This window comes from Ammodytes marinus, assembly GCF_949987685.1.
Source record: "Ammodytes marinus genome assembly, chromosome: 24".
NCBI lineage: Eukaryota > Metazoa > Chordata > Actinopteri > Uranoscopiformes > Ammodytidae > Ammodytes > Ammodytes marinus.
Genome location: NC_137228.1, coordinates 7,162,853 through 7,185,934, shown reverse-complemented (window position 1 = coordinate 7,185,934; position 23,082 = coordinate 7,162,853). Strand labels below are relative to the sequence as shown.

The window sequence follows — 23,082 nt, the reverse complement described above, 5'->3', positions numbered from 1 at the left end:
CCATGTAAAAGCCACTGCAGAGCTCATCCCAACAGCTGCAACCATCACTCTGCACAATGTCAATTTCAGAGAACTTTACAACGCTTTCACAGTCAATAAGGAGCATTGCAAAATGAGACATTGATGCAGACACACTGGTACTCACATATAGCTGGGAGAAGGGGGTGCCGTAGAAGTTTAAGGGTCTGGTCAGGGACAACACTTTGGACGTCTCATCGTCGCCCTCTGCCAAAATCTGATCTCCACTCAAAGTGCCATAAGGGAACAGGTCAGCCCTCTGGATGGCTGTCACAATACGCACGCTGCAGCCGCTCCAGCAGAGCAGACACGCAGCCAACATTAGCCCTGCTCTCTCCATTGTAGAGTGTTGGGAAGGAGGAGAGGGGGGCGACGGCGGGGGGGAAGTTTAGCGGCTCCGCACTACGAGAGGCAGTAGCAGGAGAAGAGGTACAGCTGGACGCGGGGAGAGAAGCAGAAAGAGAAGGAGCGCTGTCCTCTTCTCCAGCGAGCCCGGAGAGGAGCGGAGGGAGGAGTCAGAGGGTCGCTCTGATTGGTCACGGGCCCGGTGAGTGACGGCGGGCCGGCGCTGGAGGTAACACATCTGGCTCGTATTAGACAAGACGACAAATAAGAGCGTTAAAAAAAAAAAAAAAAAATCCGGATGTAACTCTATCTGCTTAACAACAATGAAAAAGGGAAGAGAGGCGGTGTGATTCTGACACAGTTTAACACAAACACACACACACACACACACACACACACACACACACACACACACACACACACACACACGAGGAATTTCATTTCAATATGCCTACATTGACCAAGATAGTCTAGGCCTAGGCTATATAGGCTACGTTTACATTTTATTGTCTTAAAACAAGACATAATCGCTCAATATTGTCTAAATCAAAGCCACATATCTGTTGGCTGTCTGGTCATCTTTATAGTAACACTTTAAATAGACTTCTGAGTCATACACTGAAGCCACAGAAGCAACGCTGAAATAGCCTACTTAACCGTGTGTGCCACCTAGTGTCTGCAACACAGTATTACAGCAGCCATTTCTGCAGTATGTTAAGTGCACTCCATCCACATTCAGCACATTGTACAGTATATGACCCTAGTCATAGTTAGTCAATTATTTGAAAAGTCAATCAGAGAAAAAACGTAAGACAAGAAAAGAAACGTTGGCAGAGTTTAAACATCTAATAACATTAATGTTCCAAGGTTTTAACACCCATAATCACCAAACTGAAGTTTACAGCATATGCATCATCACATAGTTTTAGGTCAATGCAGAGACAATTATCCTAAACACAGATAAGTGGAAGGTGTTAAAATACACTTGGTGAAGCCGGCCAGATATAGATTAAATCAATTATATAATACTTTTTCTTACACCATCTACAATTATCACTGTGAAACACAAGCAGACAGCATACAATTATAATGTAAGGTTTTTATAGGGAAGCTACAGGAGACAAGGCGGATATACATTGACTGTACTGAATGTAAACACTGCCACTTTAAAAAATGTTATGTGAAACTATTGCCTTTAACTTGCACTGTTATGTCCTGCACTGATTTCGTTGTTGCACTTTTTTTCTCGTATTTGCTTGCCCCTTGGTCCGTACAAAACGTAATTTTGTCCACTAAACTCTATTTACGGTAAATGACGATGAAGTTGATTAACCAATCCCATTCAACCCTGGTTGATTGCATGTACTTACCCATAGAAACCTGTAGGTGGAGGCAAAGTCAAGGCTGAGATATTAAACCACACAGATCATTAAAACTGAAGACATTATTCAATGTATCTAGTGTGAAAACTATAATTTATGTTTTACTATGTGCATCTGGAAAAATATTTATAGTCTATAGTATTAAAAAATCAAAGTCAATATTACATTCCACCAGACACCTTGTGCAGTCTGACTACGTTTGCATTGGGATCACTGAGCTCTAAACAAACCAGGCAATATAAATACAGAAGTTTGAATCATCACCATCTATTATCGGATTCTGTTTCCTTCTCTTGTGATGGTTTTCACTATTCAGGTATCATCTATGATATCAGATTAAACCAAAGTCGATGAAGCCATGACACACACATCGTGACATAACAAATTGATGTGAGGAATGAAGCCTTGCAATGGATTTGTGTTTGTGTGTGTATGTGTGTGTGTGTGTGTGTGTATGTGTGTGTGCCAGAGAGACACACAGACATAGTTACGATACAAACAGCCCCTGTCAGCCCTTTAACTCATGCCATACCTCCCAACAAAGGCTGTTTACCAGCATAGCAGACCACAGAATTTGTGGATTAGTACTTTGATCAATAATTGAATTGCTTCTAAATAAAGAGCATAGACTGCTAGTCCTTAAGATTAAGTAGATTCACTCTTCAGCGTAAGTGGATATAATACGATGTAACATTCTTTTAAATTTGCAATAAAGTCCCTTAATGAAAATCATGGAAACAAGGGCATCTTTAAACACTTGATAGGGAAGGAAAGCAAGAGAGGAAAGGGAAGGACGAAAGATGAAAAGAATGGTAATGAAAGGGAAAAAGAATGGTGTTTGGGCGTCATAAGGGCAGAGGACAAGGTGAAAGAGGCCTCCGCAGCATGGGGAAACCATTATAGGGCAAAGGTAAAAAGGAGACACGCGCAGAGAAACGAATGGAGAGACAAAGACAAAGAGAGAGAAAGAGAAACAACAGGAAGATGAAAAGAGGTAGAGGCAGGAAGGAGAAGTGCATGGGATTCCTGTGTCCGAAGACGGGTTGTCAAAACTAAAAATAACCGTCAGATCTCGACAAGGCCTGTTGTAAAAATGTAACCCTGAGCAGTGTGGGAATAACTGCGTGTGAATGTGCCATAAAGTCGACACTTCATCTGCAGAGCGATAATAAAACGGCCTTTTCTGGAGAGTGGCAGGGGACGGAGTGAGAGAGGAAGCGGTGATGGCATAATGGCAGCATGTCACAATTTAGAAATCAGTAATGGGCTTTCAGCATGCATTACGGCCCATTTTAGTACCCTGTTTGGCTTTTATTCCATTTTTATAATGGGTGAAAAGGGGCGTTTTAATAACATTTTAATGGATTATGAAATTTGCTGAAAGCTATTCCTTAAAAAAAAAGGGTAGACCTCATCTTCTGTGCACCAAATCATTCATAACCACCTGAAAAACAGGGAAAAAACATGTTAAATTGTTACACAGGCCATATATGAATTATGCTTTGACTACAGCTGTTTAGGAGAATAGTTTAGGAGTCATAGGGGAATGGAGATTATGCTGCTAGTTTATGAGGTACACAAAGACAAATGCTTACATTCCTCCCGATGGGAAATAAAGGCCTCAGATCCATGTTGTTGTGTCGGGAGAGCAACATGCAATCTGCACACATGATGAACCACAGGAAACCAAGCAGCACACATCAAATTTAAGCATTCCTTTTTTTCCTCTTGGTATTTCTGAAGTCGAGGCAGGACATCTGCACAGAGCCATGTGGAGTCTGTTTGCCTGTAGTTTGTTTAAACAAAGATGAACGGGAAAACATTAGTCTTTTATGCAATAACTCAGTCAGCACTTTCTGTCCGCTGCATGTCTAAATTTGATTATTATCCAAAAACACTCACATACAAAGTCACCATAAGCTTTGCAGTGATGTCAATGCTGTGTGTGAGTACTTCAAAAAGCAGACATATTTCTAAAACACTTGTTTGTCTAGAAAATCCAAATATTTTCAGATTTTGGACTGTTTGTTGGACAAGACATATTGTTTGATGACACCTCCCTGGGCTCTGGGACATCTCCATTTCCATGTTTCACTATTTTCTGATAGACTTATTTGATTCATTTAATGGAATAGATTTACAGATTAAATTATAGCTAAAATAATTGTTTCTTGTCGCTATATAATTACAAAAATATATGAGCATGGATATTGCTCTGAGGTCAAACATATTTTACCTTATAACCTATTATTAAGGAAAGGAAATTGAATGAAATATTTATTAATATTAAACATTAATGTATCATTGCCTTTGTTTGACGACAGGTTATCGGCAAACAGAGGAGAATGGTGTTTGCTTGTAGCTATTGCTACAGCCTGTCTGCAGAGGGTGGGTGGGGTGTACCCGTGCCGCGCGTGACGTCACCGCCTCGCTCCCCTTGTACCCCGGGTCCATTCATGCTGCCTCTTCAGTGCCGCGCGCCTCGCCCTCTACACACCTCACCTTTATATTACACAATCCAGAGCAGCTCTTTGAGAAGTGAAACAAGCGATAGGCCACATGTAAACTACCGCGCGACTCAACCTGGATTTTAAGAAAAGAAAAAAAAACTCGGAGATGAACGTCCACACCACGAGGAGCGAGTTATAACAATAGGTGAGAACTTTATTATTTGTGTTTTGAGCGATGTGAAGCCCACGCGGATGTGATAGCCTGCTGTCTCGCGCTGTTTTCTCCTCGGAGCGACTCCAAAGCAAATCTGACATGTGTACATCTGACATGTGTACATGTCAGAAGTCGGATCTTGACTTGAAACATTAAATTAATCCTTAGTTTATCTTTCAGTCGGATCAGATTGTAATAGCCTACAGCAGTATTCTTTTTGAAACAAATCCTAACTTGTTACTTCGCTGGTTGTCTCGCTTTGGACGCTTCTTCTCTTTTTTTTTTTTTTTACAATCAATTCGTTTTGCCGGCTTACTTAGGTCTTAAATGGACTTTATTAATCATCTTCGTACTCGTATTCTGTGCCCACAAGCAAGAAAAACCGCGTCAAAATTAAACCTCGTCAATAATCTTTAACTTCTAAATGTAGGAATGTCATGTCAATGAATCTTATATTCTTACATGTTTGATTTCACAACATTATCCAGCTACTTTCATTAACTCAAAAAGTCCGCGCTCAACTTCTTAAAAGCGCACACATCAGCCAGTCCACGGACCGAACAACATCTGGATACATCTGTCAGAGCTCTGATCTGTGCTTTGAGAAACACAACAGACACTTTCAAGGTTATTAAGTCTCTTTTTTTAGAGGCATTTGAAGCCCCAAACTCCAGCGGACATCACCACAGTGGACACGCCGTGCATCGGACAGAGAAAGTAAGTGAGTCAATTATCTGGCCGTTACACACCCAGTGAAAGTGAAGGCACACACACACACACGCAAAGTCATACAAGTGGAACAGATGTGTAATATTATGTAAGCCTATGTTTGAATAGCTAGAAAACACTCACACACTCCATATGCCTCTGGGTAAGTTTAAAGCGGCAGAGATCAAATCAAGATGATCTTTATGATTCAACACAGTTCTGGGAATTTGGTAGGCTATATGGTTTCACTGGTGAGACAGAAGCAGAACAACTTTGGCTTTCACAACTCGTTCTGGAGCAGAGTTCAGGCCCTGGAATTTTTCAGTATATGCAAGATGTTCCCTTTTATTAGAAATAATTAAGTTCTACATTTTTCCTGTGTATTAACGGGTACAGTAGAGCTAGACAAAGACTTTGGAACGTGAAATCAGAGTGGCCAAGTGTCAACATTGATCAAGTTTGTTGACATTGGGTCAAAACACAGACTGAAAGTGAGGGAGACTTGTAAACATACTTCAGTTCAGTTCAGTCTAAATGTAATTTGCTTGGCGGCCAAGACCTTGTGTTTGATGTAGCAAGCTGTGACCGACAGATATTTGTGCTCCAAACTTCTTTTGAAAATATGATTACATAATCTGTTTCTGTTTCTCGTTGTGCTGCAAGTTAAGATTATTTTCATTATGGATAATTTGTGGATTGTTTGCAGCAACTCGTGGTGATGTATTCTGACTGCTTCTTTTACTTGGCCATAAGTCCAAAACCAAAAGGATATTCAGTTTCATTTATAACATTGTAAAGCTGGAACCAGGGAATGTTGAGAATTATTTTTACCTGAAAAGGATGTATGCTAAATTAATAGATTTAAAAAGTACTTAAGAATACATTTTCTTAACATGTTGACTTCTTGATGACTCGACTTGATTTGTTGCTGCCCTAAATTGTAAATATATATTTATTTTCTCTTCTTTTTGTTTAACCAGGATGGGTACGGCCACCTCTTTGGTATCGGAGATTTCACAAAATGAAAGCAACCAGAGTTCAGCGGATCCAGGCGCGTGCCACACCAAGCACCACATCCACCCTAACGGAGGGCCTATGATCAGTGCCATCATGTTCGCTGCTGGTATCTTTGGCAACGTGGCCGCCCTGGTGATCCTGGAGTGGCGGCGATGCAGGGACATGAGGACCAGGGACCGCCGGCAGCGCTCTCTGTTTCACATCCTCATCACAGCGCTGGTGGTGACGGACCTGTTAGGGACCTGTCTGGTCAGTCCGCTGGTGCAGATGTCCTATAGACAAAACAGAACATTGGTGGGGATGTGGAACGGAAGCCCAAGCATTTGTTCCTACTTTGGTGTCAGCATGACCTTCTTCAGCCTGGCCACCATGTCTCTTCTCTTCATGATGGCACTAGAGAGGTGCTTGGCCATTGGGTACCCTTACCTGTACAGCCGGCACGTCACCAAGAAATGTGCCTACATCACAATCCCAGTGATGTTTTCCTTATGTACGTTATTCTGTCTCATCCCTTTCGCTGGGTTTGGTGAATATGTTCAATACTGCCCGGGCACGTGGTGCTTCATAGACATGAACCCACCGAAGACAAAGGACCGGGCCTACGCCATGCTGTACGCCACTATAATGTTAGTGCTGGTGCTGTGTATTGTGGCCTGCAACTGTTTTGTGGTGATCCAGCTGTTCAGGATGTACCAGCGTCGGAGGAGGAATGGTGGCTCGGTCATGTCCTCCTCCAGGTCCAGCAGCGAACGCAAGGCCATGTCCATGGCTGAGGAGGTGGAGCATCTCATCCTGCTCGTCTTCATGACCATCATCTTCATCATCTGCACGATGCCCCTGGTGGTAAGACGGCATTCAGTAACTCACATGCATGCTTTATGCATTTGGTTAAAATACACTTTTTTAGGCAGGTAACAACCAGTAGATCATTGTTTTCTGACAGAAGTTTGGACTTGTTTTCTGTGTGGATTTCACAATGAGGACTAAACGAAAACTACTATAATTAAGGGAATACAACAAAAATCGTGATAAAGATACAAAATTATAGGAATTTTAATCCATAGGGGAGGTCAGTAAAAAGAAGCAATGTCCTGCATACAAAAAAGAGAAAGCAATTAGCCTTAATAACTGTCTTTTAGCGATGCCGTACCAAAGTGGGGTGCTACTCACTAAATAAAAATCTCAATAATTTTAATGTGAATTAGAATGAAGTAACTGTATTTTAGCCATTAATTCATTCAAGCTAATGATCAGTTTAATAAATCACAATTCTACAAATAAACAATTGAAGAACAATGTTGATTAATATATTGATAGGGAGACAAATAAATAGGGGTTGTTTATTAACAGCGTTTCAGTATAGTAATGTCCTTCCTCTCTCATCGTCATTACCTTCTCTCTGTCTTTTCCTCTTACTCTACTCACCCTGTCCCGTAGTTTCTTCCCTACGCACAGCTGAGTTTGATTGAGTCTTTTAAGTTCCGTCGGTCTCAATTAAGATAGTAAACACAGGCTTAATTGACATTTAGATATAAATGTTAGTGTTAGCTAGAATAATCCTGCAATATATAGGGACCTGGATACTTTATTTTGACATTCATCGCATTTCATCATTCATTGACAGTGTATATTTGCACCAATGGATCGATGGAATAATTACAGTAAGTTCACTCCAGTGAAATGAACTGTGTGGCATCATGATGGACGGCCACTCATAAATGTAGCGCCCTGTGGCCGCACATGAGCTGTTGATCCAATTCTGTTTGGGTATGAATGTTTTTGAGCTATATTTTGCCGCTGGGGAAGTTCTCTAGTACAGTAGAATATCTGACTTCGCATGGTTTCAGCTGTCTTAAGGATTTTCCGAAGTTGTCAACATTATCAAAGGCGTACCCAGTTGCAGAACGTTTTTGTAGTAACTGCAAAATCATCTACTTCCATGTTTACTACTATCTAAATTTAAATTGGACACAGGAAATAGTAAGTGCTTGTTTTAGGATATCTGAAATCTGAAATGTGTGACACAATATATTTGCTTTTCAGTATTTCTAAATGGGTTCCCTAATGTAAGCTGATAATACCGGAAATATAAAACTGCTCTGTGGCTTTGAGAAAAATCCCAGCCAGCCACAAAAAGGCAAAACAGTCCTATTAAATACAATACAATACAATACAATACACAAAAATTTGTTTTTAATTTTATGCATTATATCTGTATGAAACTGTGTCTCTGTACTTGTGGCATTTTTGAGACATGCACCTAAGCATACATAATACAATAGACTATGGGCTCATTAGTTTGAATTGTGAAAAAAAACTTGTAGGAGTATATGACCCTAAATCATGGTTCCTACAGCTTAATGCAAGTTAAATTTAAGACTTTTTAAGACCTTTTTAATGCCACTTGAAATGAAATTTAAGACCAACGACACAATCAACAGAAAAGGAAAAAGGTATTGTCTCGGTGTTCAGACATCACAGTAACTCTGCTTTCAGTGTAGACGTCATTATCTGTATCTGTTCAACCAACAAAATAATCTGTATATGTATCTGTATTCGGATATGAAGCCGGAAATGGCAGAGGCTTATGTCTGATTTTTTTTTTTTTTTGCAATTATTGTCCCTTCAGTGCATCAAATTGATTTAATATTGGCATATAATTAATTATGAGATACAGTTCTATCCATACTGTACTTTCATCTGTTTCTCTCTCTCTCATAAGTTATATGAACTGTCTGAGCACTGTACATCACAGTAATTAACTTTGTCCGTTTTATTTTATTTTTTCATCTCTTTCTCCCTTTTTATTTTTAACTCGACAAAGTTTCATGATATATCGATCCGAGATCTAATCGATCTATTTTGCCCATTTTATTTCCCTCTACTCTCTCTGTTGCTCTATCTCTCCCTTTTTTCCAACTTGGTTCAATGAATAATTACTTTGGATAAGGAAACAGTGTTTAGTGCTCTACAAGTGATCAACGCACAAAGATGATACTTTTTTCAGCATATCTCTTAGTTCTAAACAGACATGAACTAAACAGGCGAAGCGTCACATATCGAATATTTAAAGATCGATTTTGTCTATTTAATGGCATTATACAGCCCGCTGCCTGCTACTAGAGAGACATGGTCCACGTTCAGAGGTTTGAAATAAATGAAAGGCAGGAAGGGCTGACGGTGACACGGGCTGCGAAGAGACGAAGAGACGGCGGGTAACGGAGCCATGCAGCCGGTCTTTCTCCTCTCCGCCACGGCAGCGGAGATGAACAGCTGATTGGTGCAACTATAGTTAAAGCTGGGGTATGTGATTTCTGATTGGTCAAAATTAACATGAGCTGTACACTTTGACCAATCAGAGCGAGGCTCCGATTCTCTGTTCTTATTGGCTGTTGGGACTGTCCATTCACTTTGGCACGACTTTGTTGGTGTAGAGCGTGTCAGGGAGGGACCATAGGGGAGGGACCAAAGAGAACAAGTGGAGCGGTTGAGGTATTTGGATTCAAATCTCTATCCCAACTGCTATTTTCTCCCCAAATCCTCCACCCCAGCTTTAAGGCAGCGCGCGCTGCGTCAATTTAGCGCTTAATAAATAAATACTTGTTCCCCGAATATAACGAGACTATTCGGGAAGTAAAACTATTCGGATCGATCTCATTATCCGTGCTTTTCCGATTAGCCTACACTTGTTCGGATTCGGGCTCATCCCTAGTAGGCGTGCAACCGAACATTGTCTGGAGATTTGGTGCTGCTGTCCCAGTTGTTGATATCGGAGGTGGAGCATGGAGGGGTGGAGGCGGTAGAAACGAGAGTAGAACAGAACTGGGAAATACCTGGCGTTTGTTGACAGCTTGATTTTGAGGCTTTGTGTTTCGCGCTGTGCATGTACACCGTGCCTCGTATAAATTGCCAGGTACCGGTTTCAGCCAGGCAGAAAAATCCTTGTTGGATAGCCAAATTTCGTTGAATTTACACTTTCCCATGATGTGCGCCGACTGCTACTCATGCTGCTACTGCTACCTGAATGACGTGCGTCTGCTCTGAGTCACGGCCGCAAACAAATGTGTTGTTGGTTCCGCTCTCGTGAAACTATTCGCCAATTTATATAAAAAAAAAATTACCTTTTATTTTTAGATTTGAGACCAATCATAAAATCCTACTTACCATGTGTTAACATTTTTAAGCCCTTTGAAAGATGGATTTAAGACTTTTTAATGCTAATTAAGGCCTTATTTTTAGATTTATGAATTTAAGACTTTTTAAGACTTTTTAAGGATCCGCGGGAACCCTGTAAATGTCAATCGACTCAAGGAGGGCGATTGTTGATTCACATGCTGATTAATCATTGAAAAAAAAATCATGAAAACGGCTTTATGAATTCCCAGAGCCCAAAACGATCAATTAATCTGCTCATCATTTCAGCCATTGTCTCATCATTTTAGCATTAGAAAGAACTGATATTTATAGAATAAATCCACCTTCATAACAGCTGACTTTACATACAGTAAACTGTGCTAATGGAAAGGTCCTTTGAAGAATCCAGGATTTAATCAGTTATGCGTTCAGGAAGCAAATTTGGACCAGATATGTGATCATAAGATAAGGGTATATGTCTCATAAACTGCAATTACAAATGTATGTTTTAAAAACTGGATACAAACATCACCAACTAATGACTAATTGGGCATGGACCTAATTATAATTCATCACGCGTGTTTTATGCAAAAACAATGGACCACAACAACAATGTAATGATACTGACCTCATCAACACAAAAGCCACCGAAAGTCTCTGTCCATTACATTAATGAATGATAAAAAAGGGATGTATAAATTGATAACACAGGCTAGCAGCAGCCAGGCTTTGCCTTCTACTTTTCATCAAACTTGCCGATGGTCACCACACAATGAAAATGAGCCAATCAAATAAAAGGTAAATATCATCAATCTAAAGCAGGCGTCTGATTAGCTGATGGCAATACTGGCAAAGAGCTTCAGTGTTGTAATATAAGTGCACATATTGCTAATTAAATTGGCCGGTGGAAACCAGTTTGAATGGTTGAGTCAGAAAGCGGAGTTCGGATGGAAGGAAGAATGGATGGATGGATGGATGGATGGACCAAATTACAAATTGAACCCATAATTACGCAATTATGCCATTACACCGTCACAGTAAGACTCTTGGGCGATCCGTCTGTAATGTAACCACTTGGGTTCTGAAAGTGACACTTTGATTTCAGATGGAAAATCAATAACTTTCCAAACAGTGGATAATGATGGGTGCACTTTATTGCAGAGAGCAGTAATGGGCACATCAAGCTGTGGCTTAGAATGCAGAGTCATAACCTCCATATCTGCAGTGGTTGCAAAGTTCTGCATCCTTAATTGAATAGCATCGACGGCATCACAAACGCTGACCACATGAAGGCACAAACAATAGTGTGAGTCTTTTAGAGAGTCGAGTATATTTTGAACTTTTTGTGCTTTTGCTCTAAAAGTTACAGTTAGAGGTATAATTGGATACCGCCTGTTATTGCGTCAGAGTTCGTCAAACATAATTAACTCAATAATTCAATCGTGCAACTTTTATTTCCTATTATGAATATACTGTATTTGCCAAACCATTGTTAGACAGATAAGTGGAAAACGTCCAACATGTCCTCAGGGCGTGAACTGTAATCTGGCAGGAATGAGTACATGTCAGTGTATATTAAACTTCAAATGATCTTCTGTATAAACCTTCACATTGTTTGATTTAAATGTGAGGGTTTATGGAGTGCACCAGGTATAGTCTTCTGTAAGCAGGTAAAGGTCACCAGTATCATCTTCTCAAAATCCACTGCGTCGTCATTACGGCTGAATAAAATAGATGACTCGGGTACGGGCAGGACAAGGATGTACGGACGTGAATCAGCAGGAAAGATTATGAGGAGATTGGAAGAGAGGAAAACAAGTTAAGGCACAGCAGTGTGTGTGTGTGTGTGTGTGTATGTATGTGTGCGTGTTTGTCTATTGTCTACAGCCTGTCTTACCTTCTCGTTATCAGACGTCCAGCGACAGTAACCAGATCTTTCACCACTGCAGGCACAAGTCATTACAACATAAGTCATGTATGATAAATTCTTCTCATATTGGGAATCCTACATCATACATACTATAGGGAATCGCTTACTTGTGGCTGTCATATTCATCCCTCCCGTCCTCTCCTCATATTTGGGCAGACCGGTCGCATTAACCTATTGGCAGACATTTCCATGTGTTGCCCTGTAGGGAGACGCAGGAAAAACCTTTTAACATATTTCATTCCAAGCGCACACTAAGTGATTATGCAGAGGGGGGGGGGGGGGGTTTGATCTCTTTATTTTAGAGGAACAACGGTCGCTCTGAACTTGAATTTCCGTCACGCATTATTTTCTTTATGATCAAGATGAAGACGCAAATGTCTGCAGCCCATTTCCATTATAAGCTCTGGTGCCTGAACCAGGCATTGTAAAGGATCTCAGTGCAGACACATTGATGGTAGAGAATCAAAATCCTACTGAAAAGTGTTAACGGCAACAAACCCAATTTCCAACTTTAAAATGAGCCAGTACAATTGACACAATGACTATAACAACAGTACATCGTGCAAAAGCATTCAGTAGGTGTATTCAGTAAACAGCTGAAATATTATGCCAATGGTCGCAAGGCATCAACTGGTGAAGATGCTGACCTATTTGGAGCTTTAACTTGAGTTTTGTAACATGATATCATTGAGCCATAAAGTAAAACTTTTTTTTTGCAAAATAGACAATTGACAAATGCATACTGATGCCTACAATATTTAAGCCTTTTTGATGTCATAAATCTGTAGCCATTAATAATGTACAACTTCACTGATGCAGTGGTAAAATGAGTAGGAGGTAGCAACTTTAACTGGTATATTACTCTGTATTAAGACTTTCAAGTGTTTCATATTTGCTTTGCAGTGGCAATCTTCCCCAGCTTTTACATTCAAAAGCCAAACAATAATGCACATGCTGAATGCATAATGTATGAAGAGTCTTTTATATGAACACTCATGGGTCTACAGCCTGGAATGTGACACCACAGTCTGAGGTCAGGACGTCACTCACAAACACACACACACACACATACAGTATGTGTGCAAACACACACAGACACACGCCGGCACATACGCGCACATGCACACACAGGCATAGAGATCATATTACATTTTTCTGCCAAAATAAGACGGTTTGCTGAAGTGATTGGGTGTGTGTGATATGCCCTCGGTTATCTGTGCTTGCATTAAATATTGAAAAGGCCAGACGATAGCCTTTTGGCACAGAAAGCGAGACTGATGGAGAGGGAGACATAGACAGAGTGTGAAACACTGGAGCCATCACATTAACATTCAGTAATGGCATTTGAATGGTGTCGTTTTTTTAGTTTCAAACACATTGTTTTTTTCGGATTATTTTTTGCCTTTACATTCTGGTTACTAAGCCTAGATAGATAAATATAGATATGACTCTGTTACACTAAAACAGGGTTTCTCAACGGGGGCGGTACCGCCCCCTGGGGGGCGTTCGTACAACCTAGGGGGGCGCTGGGACCAGACTGGGACACGAGAGCTTTTTTTTTTTTTTTTTTTTTTTTTTTTTTTTTTTAAATAAATATATTTAAAACTTTCTTAAAAATCTTATAAATCTTTTGACTGCAAAAATAGGTTACCTGAAATAAACAGCCTATTTTAACTTTTCATGTTTCTAACCCCTCGACCTCTTTTTAACTATTCTCTCCAATGTTCTGCGGTCTGCTGACTGTCACAGCCTTAGAAAAGAGAAGGCTCTGCAGACAGCCAATCAGAGGTCCTTGAGTCAGAACAACCAGCCAATCAAAGCCTTAGCGGCAGAGGAATCAGCCAATCACAGACTAGTATAATTACGTTTACTGATATTGCTAATGCTAATGCTAGCGCAGTGAGATTCAAACTTAAACTAACTATTGTCTCTGAGGTGGAGAAAACACAGAGTAATCAGCCAAAGCATGGAGTTAACACACAAGCAGAACCATGTTAAAGACACAACCCTCATATGTTGGAGAGGGACGATATACTAAACGCTGTGCACCGCGAGAGGCTCACTGAAGCCCTGTACAGCAGCCCTGGCAACACGCACCGTCTCCATCCTACTCTGCACTGTTAAACTGAAAGCTAAACTATCGGGGCCGATCGCACGGCTGGATGATAGGTTTGCTGCATTTAAAAGCCTTCACGTCTTCACGTGCGGTACAATGATAGTTTAACTAGGATTATTTAGTTTTAATGATAAAGGGAAGCAATGTTTGTTGTTATCATGTAGTCGCAATGTGTTAACTCCTCCTGTCGATCATTCACTGTGTTAGTTTCCGGTATTGTGCCGTAAAAATAAAAGCCCCCCGCGATATTTCTTTTCTTTTCTCTCCTTTCCCTATTCTATCTATTTTTTTACTCAGTAACGCAGGTGATATAAAATGTAGCGAAGTACAATACTTCACAATAAACATACTCTTTTAACTACTTTTAAAAGTAAAAGTATAGGTTTTAAAAATCACTTAAAAAATGACAAGTACACGAAAAAACTACTCAATTACAGGAACGCGAGTAAATGTAATTCGCTACTTTACACCCCTGATTACAACCAATGCTGATAGTGTTTTTTCTTTTTATGCAACCAGCCACCTGACAGTGGGTTAAATCTGCCTATCATAGAACAGGCTCATATTGGGATTTCTTTTTAAATAATTCTTATAAAAAACCAAAACAGAACAGAAAATATGTTTTATTGTTGATAGAGGATGTAGCCAAAACATATTCTTAATTGTGTGTGTGTGTGTTTGTGTTTTTTTTTTTGGGGGGGGGGGGGCGCTAGAGTATCTCGGTAAGGTTAGGGGGGGCGTTTGCTCAAAAAAGGTTGAGAACCACTGCACTAAAACAACAAACAGTATAATGACTTTCATCAATGGAGAGAATCGTAAAAAATGGAAACCCTCAAAGTTAAAGGAGAGATATTTTGATTTGGTCCACTCACATTGTGGACCAATATCAATAGAAAAAAGAAAGTGTTTTGTTCTCTAAGCATCAACCCTTCACACATTCTTCGCATTAACCCTTTTTTTATTGTGCTTCCTCTTGGGGTGGAGGGAGGAGAGGGATATGGGCTCAGTCACAGTGTGAGAGGGAATTCACGGCCGAGCCTGGCTATATAACAAACAAAAAAAATCTGTCTCCGCACGCACAGACAAGACTTTCGCCTACTCTTGTTTTTGTCTTACACATATGGCGAGGCCTGTCAGTACTCACAGTAACGACCTCATGTGGTTTTGGTTATAACAACATTGGGATGAGCGTGGAGCTACACACAGCATGCAGCATCAGGTTTCATCCCACTGTTTGTTTGGAACTTATGCTTCATATATATATTTGAACTGCCTGCAGATGTAGTTGCTATAGTGATAAAGTGTTTCCTGAATGAGTTTTCCGTAAAATGTTTTTTTTTTTTAAGCGCTTTCTCAAACTAACAGCTTCCGATGTGCCCTAGAGCAAGACTCTTAATTGCCATTTGCAGCTTCTCCATTGCCGCGGAAGGTTGTTGTTCAAAGAAAAAAAAACAATTAGTTTTCATGGCAACGATTTAGCCAGTGGGTAGTGTGATTGAGCCACAGCAAATTGGCCTAATGAGATTTGTGTGACAACATTGGCGCTGACATCACTGTGGAAATTGGGTGCTTTTTACGGGAGTCAAACCTGAGTCAGTTTAAAAGCAACACAAGTGGGTGGAATGATGAATGGAAAATGTCCACAAAAAGGGCGATAAAGGTGGGCGATAAAGTAAAACATTTTTACAAGATTTTAGGCACCGTCTTATTTTGCAATGTGCGTGTGTTTTTCCAAATGTTGGAACATTGTGCATCTTTTTCTACCTTTTGCTTTCACGACGCGGAGCAAATTTCAACATTATGGAACATTTTCCACCAGATGATTTAAAATCGAACCAGTTCCAAGTCTGGTTCCGATACATCACTGATCTATTTTTTTTCAGACAATATCGGCTACAGGGCATTGACTATATGTTTCGCCAGTTGCTCTTTAATGAAAAGTGTGCCTCCAGTCAGTGTAAGTGAGAAGGCAATATCTTTCAGCTAAGTAAAGTAATTATTAACAATACTTCATATAAACTTTATAGCAGCTGGTGATGACTATGACACAGACTAATAAGCAGTGCTGTGTCAGTGAATAGACATTAAGCCTGATAGTGTTCCTTTATGACCCCCATTGAGACTCTCTAAATGTATGAACTAGTTCCCAACCTTATGGCCAACCAGGCAGGAGTTTACTGCTACATATTTCTGATGATCGTCAGTGACATATTTTAATGGTGCTACTAAAAACAGCTTTGTTCAATAATTTCACAACAAAGATTCTTTCATTATCTGTGTAGCTTAGCATGTTAACTAACTCAGCTGGATATCGGCATGGGAATCTCAGTTTGGTTAAGCCTCAGCATTCATCTCAACATCTGCCTCTCAGTTTCTACTTAAACCACTAAATACATACATGTTCCCATTCATAATGATTTATAGGCAGCCTGTGTTTGCCTCGGCAGTCTGAAAAGCAAACAAAATTATGCTTAGAGTAATTATAATTTATATTATATTACATTATATTATATGATCATCCTCTTTGTATTCAAACATGACATTGTTCTTTCTAAACATCCTGTGTGTGCTGGGCTGAATGATTGTGCTCTCTGCATGTTAGGTGATATAGTGACTTTTTACAGTTAGTGTGAGCAAATACATACTTAAACTAATACCAAAGTACACATTAACTCAAAGGACCTCTGTTAACAGTCTTTCTGGTTTGAAGATGGTGGTATGGTAACTAATATGTTCCCTTTTAAAATGTGATTAAAAAAAATAAAAATAAAATGCCAGTATGTGTGAGGGGTCTGGGTTCTAGTTAATTGGTATACAATTTTGTCCAGACTAAAATATCTCAACAACTAGTGGATGGATTGGTACAAACATTCGTGGTTCCTAAGATAAATACTAAATCACTTTGGTGATCCCCTGACTTTTCATCTAGCACCACTAGTAGGTCCTTACTCTGATTTATGACATTGTACTGGCAAAACAAATGTACAAATAGTAAGAGAAGAGGTTGTCCTAACACTGAAATTTGCAAGCTACCAAAATAACTGTATAGATGCAATGTTTTGACCAACCATGTATTTTTCAGGCAAACAGAAAGTGAATTAATTGCAGATGTTAGAACTGCAACATGCTAAGCTAAGATGAAATGTTAGCATGCTGACATGAGGATTAGGCTTACACAATGTCTACTCAGCCCTCATGGTGAAAGCAGCACTTAATAATTAATTAGTAACCAAAAGGAAATAGCCTACAGGCTCAATAAAGTTAAGTTTTATCTTCCGTTTCATTTTCATGCTAGCTCACTCGTGTGTTCTCTCTGTGTCATTTATGAAATCTCTATCTCAAGGCTGGTTTGTATGTTTATTAGGAGGATAAATAAAAAGAGATCATGGCTGAACTAAAACTCACATAATGTGAGAACCTGAAAAAGCAGACACATTTTATACCTAATGTCTATCTTTATCATTGATCGATGTGCACTGGACACTCATTTAGAGTTGACAGTTGACTTTATGGGGGTGGATCAGAGTCAAAGTAAAGGTCAGTGGTTTCCTTAAGTTGTTCTACCTTTTCTCTTTTGTATTTAAACGACAGCGTATCCATCCACACTTGGATGAAGAAAATGGTGTCATAACAGATCACGAGTCAGTGACACTGGCACTGTGTCAACCATAGATAATTATCCAGGATATTAGCAAGGATGTGGTTATCATGACTGGTGTAAGCAGATTGATTACACATGTGTTTACAGCAGCTAATTTAACAAACACTCTGCTGTCCCTCCCTCTGCCTCTACTCTCCTCTCTCTGCCTCTTCTCTCAGATCCGGGTGTACATCAACTCAATGGGTCACAGGGACACTCACGCTCTGGACCTGATCGCCCTGCGCTTCATCTCCGTTAACTCCATCATCGACCCCTGGGTCTTCATCCTTCTCTCCCCCAGCGTGCAGCACTTTTGCTGGGCCTCGGTGTGCCGGGCCTCGGTGTGCCGGGCCCCCCTGGGAGCCTACAGGAATTCTGTATTTAAATCGACGCTGGCCAAAGAGAGTCAGGCCCGCGACTTAGAACTGTCTCGCCCGGCGTTGGAGTACACTTAGCCTTTTCACATCACTGAAACGCAGTGACAGCCGACGACATGACAGTACTTTATTATTTGATATTTATATTTATTTGACACAGGATTGGATTGGTGTATTCTCATGAAGAGGAGAGGTTTTCCTGAGCTAACACATCTCTTCCATGTGGGTGGAGTTTCTTTTCAATTTGTTGTGTTTGCAATAGATCGATAGTTGCCCTTTATGTCTAACTGATAAACACCTTGAACCAGTTCTAGCAGCTGGTTGCCACTTCTTGCCATTTACAGGGCGTTAACATCCACTACTAATAGTTCATGCATGTTGAGTGCATACTGACTTAACACAACATTTTGTCTCCTTTGCTGCTTATGTTTTACGCCAATGAATCAATTACATAAAAAGGCTGCTGATGGGAGCTGGCAGAACAAAGAGACAGTTCTGTGCTGATCTTGAATAGACAAACTGCATGTGCTTTTGTCTATATTGTATTAAAACAAATATGTTCAGTTGGAGAGGCTATGGCGAGAAGACATGACAGAATGCATCAAATAGAGACATCCTTGATATTAGCCTTGGATTCAGGACCGACACTGATGGAAAAGGCAACAACTCACTTAAAGCAAGGCTCTACACGCCTTCTCAAACGCTTCTTTCCAAACAGTAGCTACTGTGTCTGAGGCAGATAAAAGGATGTTTGTTGCAACAGGAAAGAGGGCAATGCATTTTGAGGCTAGGTGTAGATATGATCAGTGTGAAGCATACCAAGATATAATCCAGACATTAGGCATGTTTATACAAGTGTCAATTACATCGCAAATATTAGATTTCAGATATTTCAGCCATGATTTTCACTTTTGAACACGTGTGATTATTGGTTGTCGTCTCGAGAACATTATCTTTTCACTGCTTAACCTCCGGACATTAGCCTCTGGTCTGCTTTGGTAAACTGAGAGCAGAGAGTAATTATGCTCACATTATCCGGTTTATGAAATGCTAAACAACTGTTAGCAAAACATTGTAGCAAAAGATGGTACTTTTTAAAGAACAAGGTACCTCCTCTCATGACAAAATAACATACTTTGGATTGTTTTTCTACGGATCAGAAAGGTTCTAACTCTAATTAAATTGTTATTATTAACCTCAATAAACCTTGAGGTATTGCTTTGATTCCTAAATGAATACTGTAGGTGCTGCAGCTGAAATTAAAGGTGTCCAGTGTAGTTTTTCCTGTATAACAAAAATGGATGTTTCCATGCAGTGTTACTCACTGGAATGGTCTGAAGCCAGTTATGTGTTTCATAGATGTGTGTGGAGCATGGAGGATACAAACAAAATGGGGGCCCACACATAAAGCTCCACAGTGTGCCCTTAACTGTTGTAATGGGATTTAAACACCAGTTTCCTGGAGAATGCTGTTAAAAATAAAAACCTTAATCACCTAATAAGCCAATTACCTAATTTATTCACACATTATACAAACTTAAATTGTGCAAATCAGGCATGTAAGTGGTTGACGCAAATTGTTTGTTTCACTTTAAAAAGTACCATGTTTTGTAAATATTTTGTGCCATAATTTAGTTCTCAGTAGACAAGTCATTTTGGGACGGAACTCTTATTTTTAAATTGTTCGCTTAGTATCTTGATTTATTTTCTCTTGACATTTACCACGTTCTGTGACGTTATATGGAAACTATGTAAAACTAGTTCTCTTCATTTTCATCCATCAACTTAACGACTAAGGTGCCATTTGAATCACATTAGTTTAACTAGGGAACATCTTGAAATGTTATTTTTTTATTAAGTCTTTCCAGAGAACCCCATCTTTTATTTGGGATATATGACGTATATTGCCAGTCTTTGCCCACATGAAAACGTCATGATTGCAGGCTCTGATTATCTCCTCACGCTGTTCAAACAAGCTCAGCTGCGAAGAAAAGGCCTAAAAATCTCCCCTGCAATAGACCCAATTAGACAGTTTGCAGCCTCTGCCACGCACCAACATGACTCGTTGTTACGTTACAACAATGTCCATTCTAAATGACTCGCTGAAATCCGAAGAACACAAGAGTTTCCTGTAAGAAGCAGGCAGTTTCTACCAAATGTTTTTACATGTGCACACTGGTAAGAGTAACACATGGTGGAATTATACTAGTGTTAAATTACACAACACCGTAGGGGAATTGTACTCTGTCACAGCATCACTTCCTTTTAAATAGGCCAATTCATCAAACAGAAAAACACGGCTGAAGTGGCTGGCAGGAAAATAAGCGAACCCAGGTTTTTGTGGGCAATCCGGCCATAAATCTTACAAAATGGAGTGACTTGGGTTGTGCAATAGAAGGGTTCCAGCGTAAATTTCAAGAGTTTGGTTCTCAAATGTGTAAAATGTGAGGGGAAAAAACGACAAGTTCTCAACTATCTGTCAATTTAAGGAATTCCATAGGAAATGTGAGTGTCAGCTAAACTTTGAGGCTCTAAGCCTTTATTTTAAAGTGTTAAATGTGTGTGTGTGTGTGTGTGTGTGTGTGTGTATGTGTGTGTGTGTGTGTGTGTGTGTGTGTGTGTGTGTGTGCGTGCGTGAGTGTGTGACAGCACTGACAATATTGTTTGGCTATTGTCTTGTGAGAACAGCAGTTAAATGCCTGTGTTTGTCCTTTTGTGATTCAGCATCAAAATGTTCCGTGTTTACGACAGTGATTTGTGCTTCCTGTGGTAATGTGTGTGAGTTTTGCTTCTGTGTGCCAGTGTCTTTTTGTGAGTGTGTTATGCCCATTTTGCAAGAAGTTCCCACGTACATTCTTGCGCATCCATGTGCCTACAATAGGTGAAAGCTTTTGTGTATGTGCATGCTATTGTGTGTGTATGTGTGAGACGGACAGCACTGAAATGTAATGATGTCAAAGCAGAATGCTACCTACCTAGATATGTGTTGTACTCTGTAATTATCAAGTACTGTAGGTGAAAACAAAAAATGCACTGAGTGAGTGGGGGTGAGTGAGTGTGTGTGTGTGTGTGTGTGTGTGTGTGTGTGTGTGTGTGTGTGTGTGTGTGTGTGTGTGTGTGTGTGTGTGTGTGTGTGTGTGTGTGTGTGTGTGTGTGTGTGTGTGGCTTGTGTAAATAAACATCTCATCCACTAAACATTTTGTCCGACCTGCTTTGTAACACTTTTCCTGGGTTGATTCCAGATACATATATCACTTGCGGGTTTCACTATTTGTTTGCCTCCATGTCACTTTAAGACAAGGCTGCTTTTTTCATGTTGCGTCTGTGGTGTCCATTGAAAACAACATCAATGTGTGGTGTAATCTAATTAGGCTGGTGTATTGAGGAAGAGCATACCACACGAGCCGATGTGGTCTGCTGTCAGCAAACAGGAAGTCAACAACTGTCTTCTGATTTTAGTCAGCTTTTTTGTGGTTTTTTTTTTGTAATATATTTTTTGGCATTTTTATGCTTTATTGATAGTGTAGAGACAGAGGTGAAATGGGGCAGAGAAGGGAGTGACATGCAGAGAACGACCGCGGGCTGGAATCGAACCCGGGTCCACTGCTGGACCCGGGTTCGTTTAATTTCACCAGAGCCGGCCCAAGCCTTCAGGGGGCCCGAAGCGAAATATTATTAGGGGGCCCCTCTCCAATTGTAGCGCTGCTGAAACTATAGATCTTTGTTAAATATCATTCACACACCCAGTGTTTTCTGCTAGTGCCTCCACTGTGCAGCTGTGCGAAAATAATAGCCAGCCAGGGAAAACGTGGACTGGATTTCAGTGTGGGCTTGCTCTATATGAACAAGTGGAATGGACTGGATAACGACGCACTGACTCTGACTCTCTACCGCTTCCACTATGAAGTGAAGGGAAACTAAGATTCATGATCAAATTTAAGTTAATAATAGCTGGTTTATTTATTTAAACTCATATTCTGGACACATTATATTGATTTTTTTTTTTTTTTTTTAATAAATAAACATAAAATTATTTAGGGGGGCTTAAGAATATTTTAGGGGGGCTGAAGCCCCCCTAAAATAGGCCTAATGACGCCACTGCAACTGAGCTAAGGGCGCCCCCAGCTTTTTTGTGTTTGTAACCTCTTTTTTAATAAGTGTGTCAGTTGTTTTGGTGATTTTTCTTCATTCAGGATACCCTTTTGACATAAAATAATAATACATTATTGGAAGCAACAGTTTCTGTCAAATGTAAATTCACTTTTAGTTTATATTTTGATAAAGAAACAGAAGTTGAATGATTAAAATGCATTGACTTCACTATCTTGCAAAATTCTTACAAATGGGATAGGGATGTAAACAAATAAGAATACATTCTTCACATATGAACAAGTCAAATCATAACCTGGCTGGGCTAGTGGGCTTGACAGTAAATGTGTCCTGAAGCTAGGGACTGTCTCAAAAGTCCTTTCATGCTCCACCCATTTCCTCCACAACTGTAATATACTAAAGAAAATTGTCAAATGAACACTCCCCATGAAGTGAGCATCCGTCTATCAGTGAGTCTGCTGGTGTAATACATTGTAAATGGCTGCATGTGAATATTTTTCAGTATTTGATTAACTCTTGGTGTTTGATCCTTGTACTGCAGCATGAATAACCAATACAATTGATATGAGCAAGTTTGTATTTGACATTTTTGTGATTAAACTCTGTGAAAAGCAGTTGTCATTTGGTTTGACTGACCTTAT

The 23,082-nt window shown here is 40.0% G+C and overlaps 3 protein-coding genes across 4 annotated transcripts in view; 2 read left to right on the top strand and 1 right to left on the bottom strand.

Moving 5' to 3' along the window:
* Nucleotides 1-439, bottom strand: part of nid2a (nidogen 2a (osteonidogen)) — a gene marked incomplete at its 3' end in the record, with an annotated part of 38,729 nt that extends 38,290 nt beyond the window's left edge. The window contains exon 1 of the mRNA XM_080053093.1: nt 146-439. Within this exon, the coding sequence (XP_079909219.1) occupies nt 146-358 (213 nt within the window). The 5' untranslated portion in view covers nt 359-439. The remainder of the gene's footprint in view (nt 1-145) is intronic.
* Nucleotides 1-23,082, top strand: part of LOC307270031 (protein jagunal homolog 1-B) — a 339,870-nt gene that overhangs the window by 240,300 nt on the left and 76,488 nt on the right. The gene's annotated exons all lie outside the window — the stretch shown is intronic.
* On the top strand, nt 4,291-21,405 carry ptger2a (prostaglandin E receptor 2a (subtype EP2)). 2 transcript variants are annotated; one of them, XM_080053090.1, is made up of 3 exons: nt 4,291-4,400; nt 6,098-6,977; nt 18,134-21,405. In XM_080053090.1, the coding sequence occupies exons 2-3, from the start codon at nt 6,099-6,101 to the stop codon at nt 18,407-18,409; spliced, it is 1,155 nt and encodes a 384-aa protein (XP_079909216.1). In that variant the 5' UTR covers nt 4,291-4,400; nt 6,098; the 3' UTR covers nt 18,410-21,405. The 2 variants fall into 2 exon arrangements, with proteins under 2 accessions (XP_079909216.1, XP_079909215.1); XM_080053089.1 differs by having other exon boundaries at nt 4,296-5,126.

Coding starts and splice junctions, on each gene's coding strand:
- ptger2a (XM_080053090.1), top strand. CDS start 6,099: ATGGGTACGGCCACCTCTTTGGTATCGGAGATTTCACAAAATGAAAGC. Junction 6,978..18,133: donor TCTGCACGATGCCCCTGGTG/GTAAGACGGCAT, acceptor CTCTTCTCTCAG/ATCCGGGTGTACATCAACTC.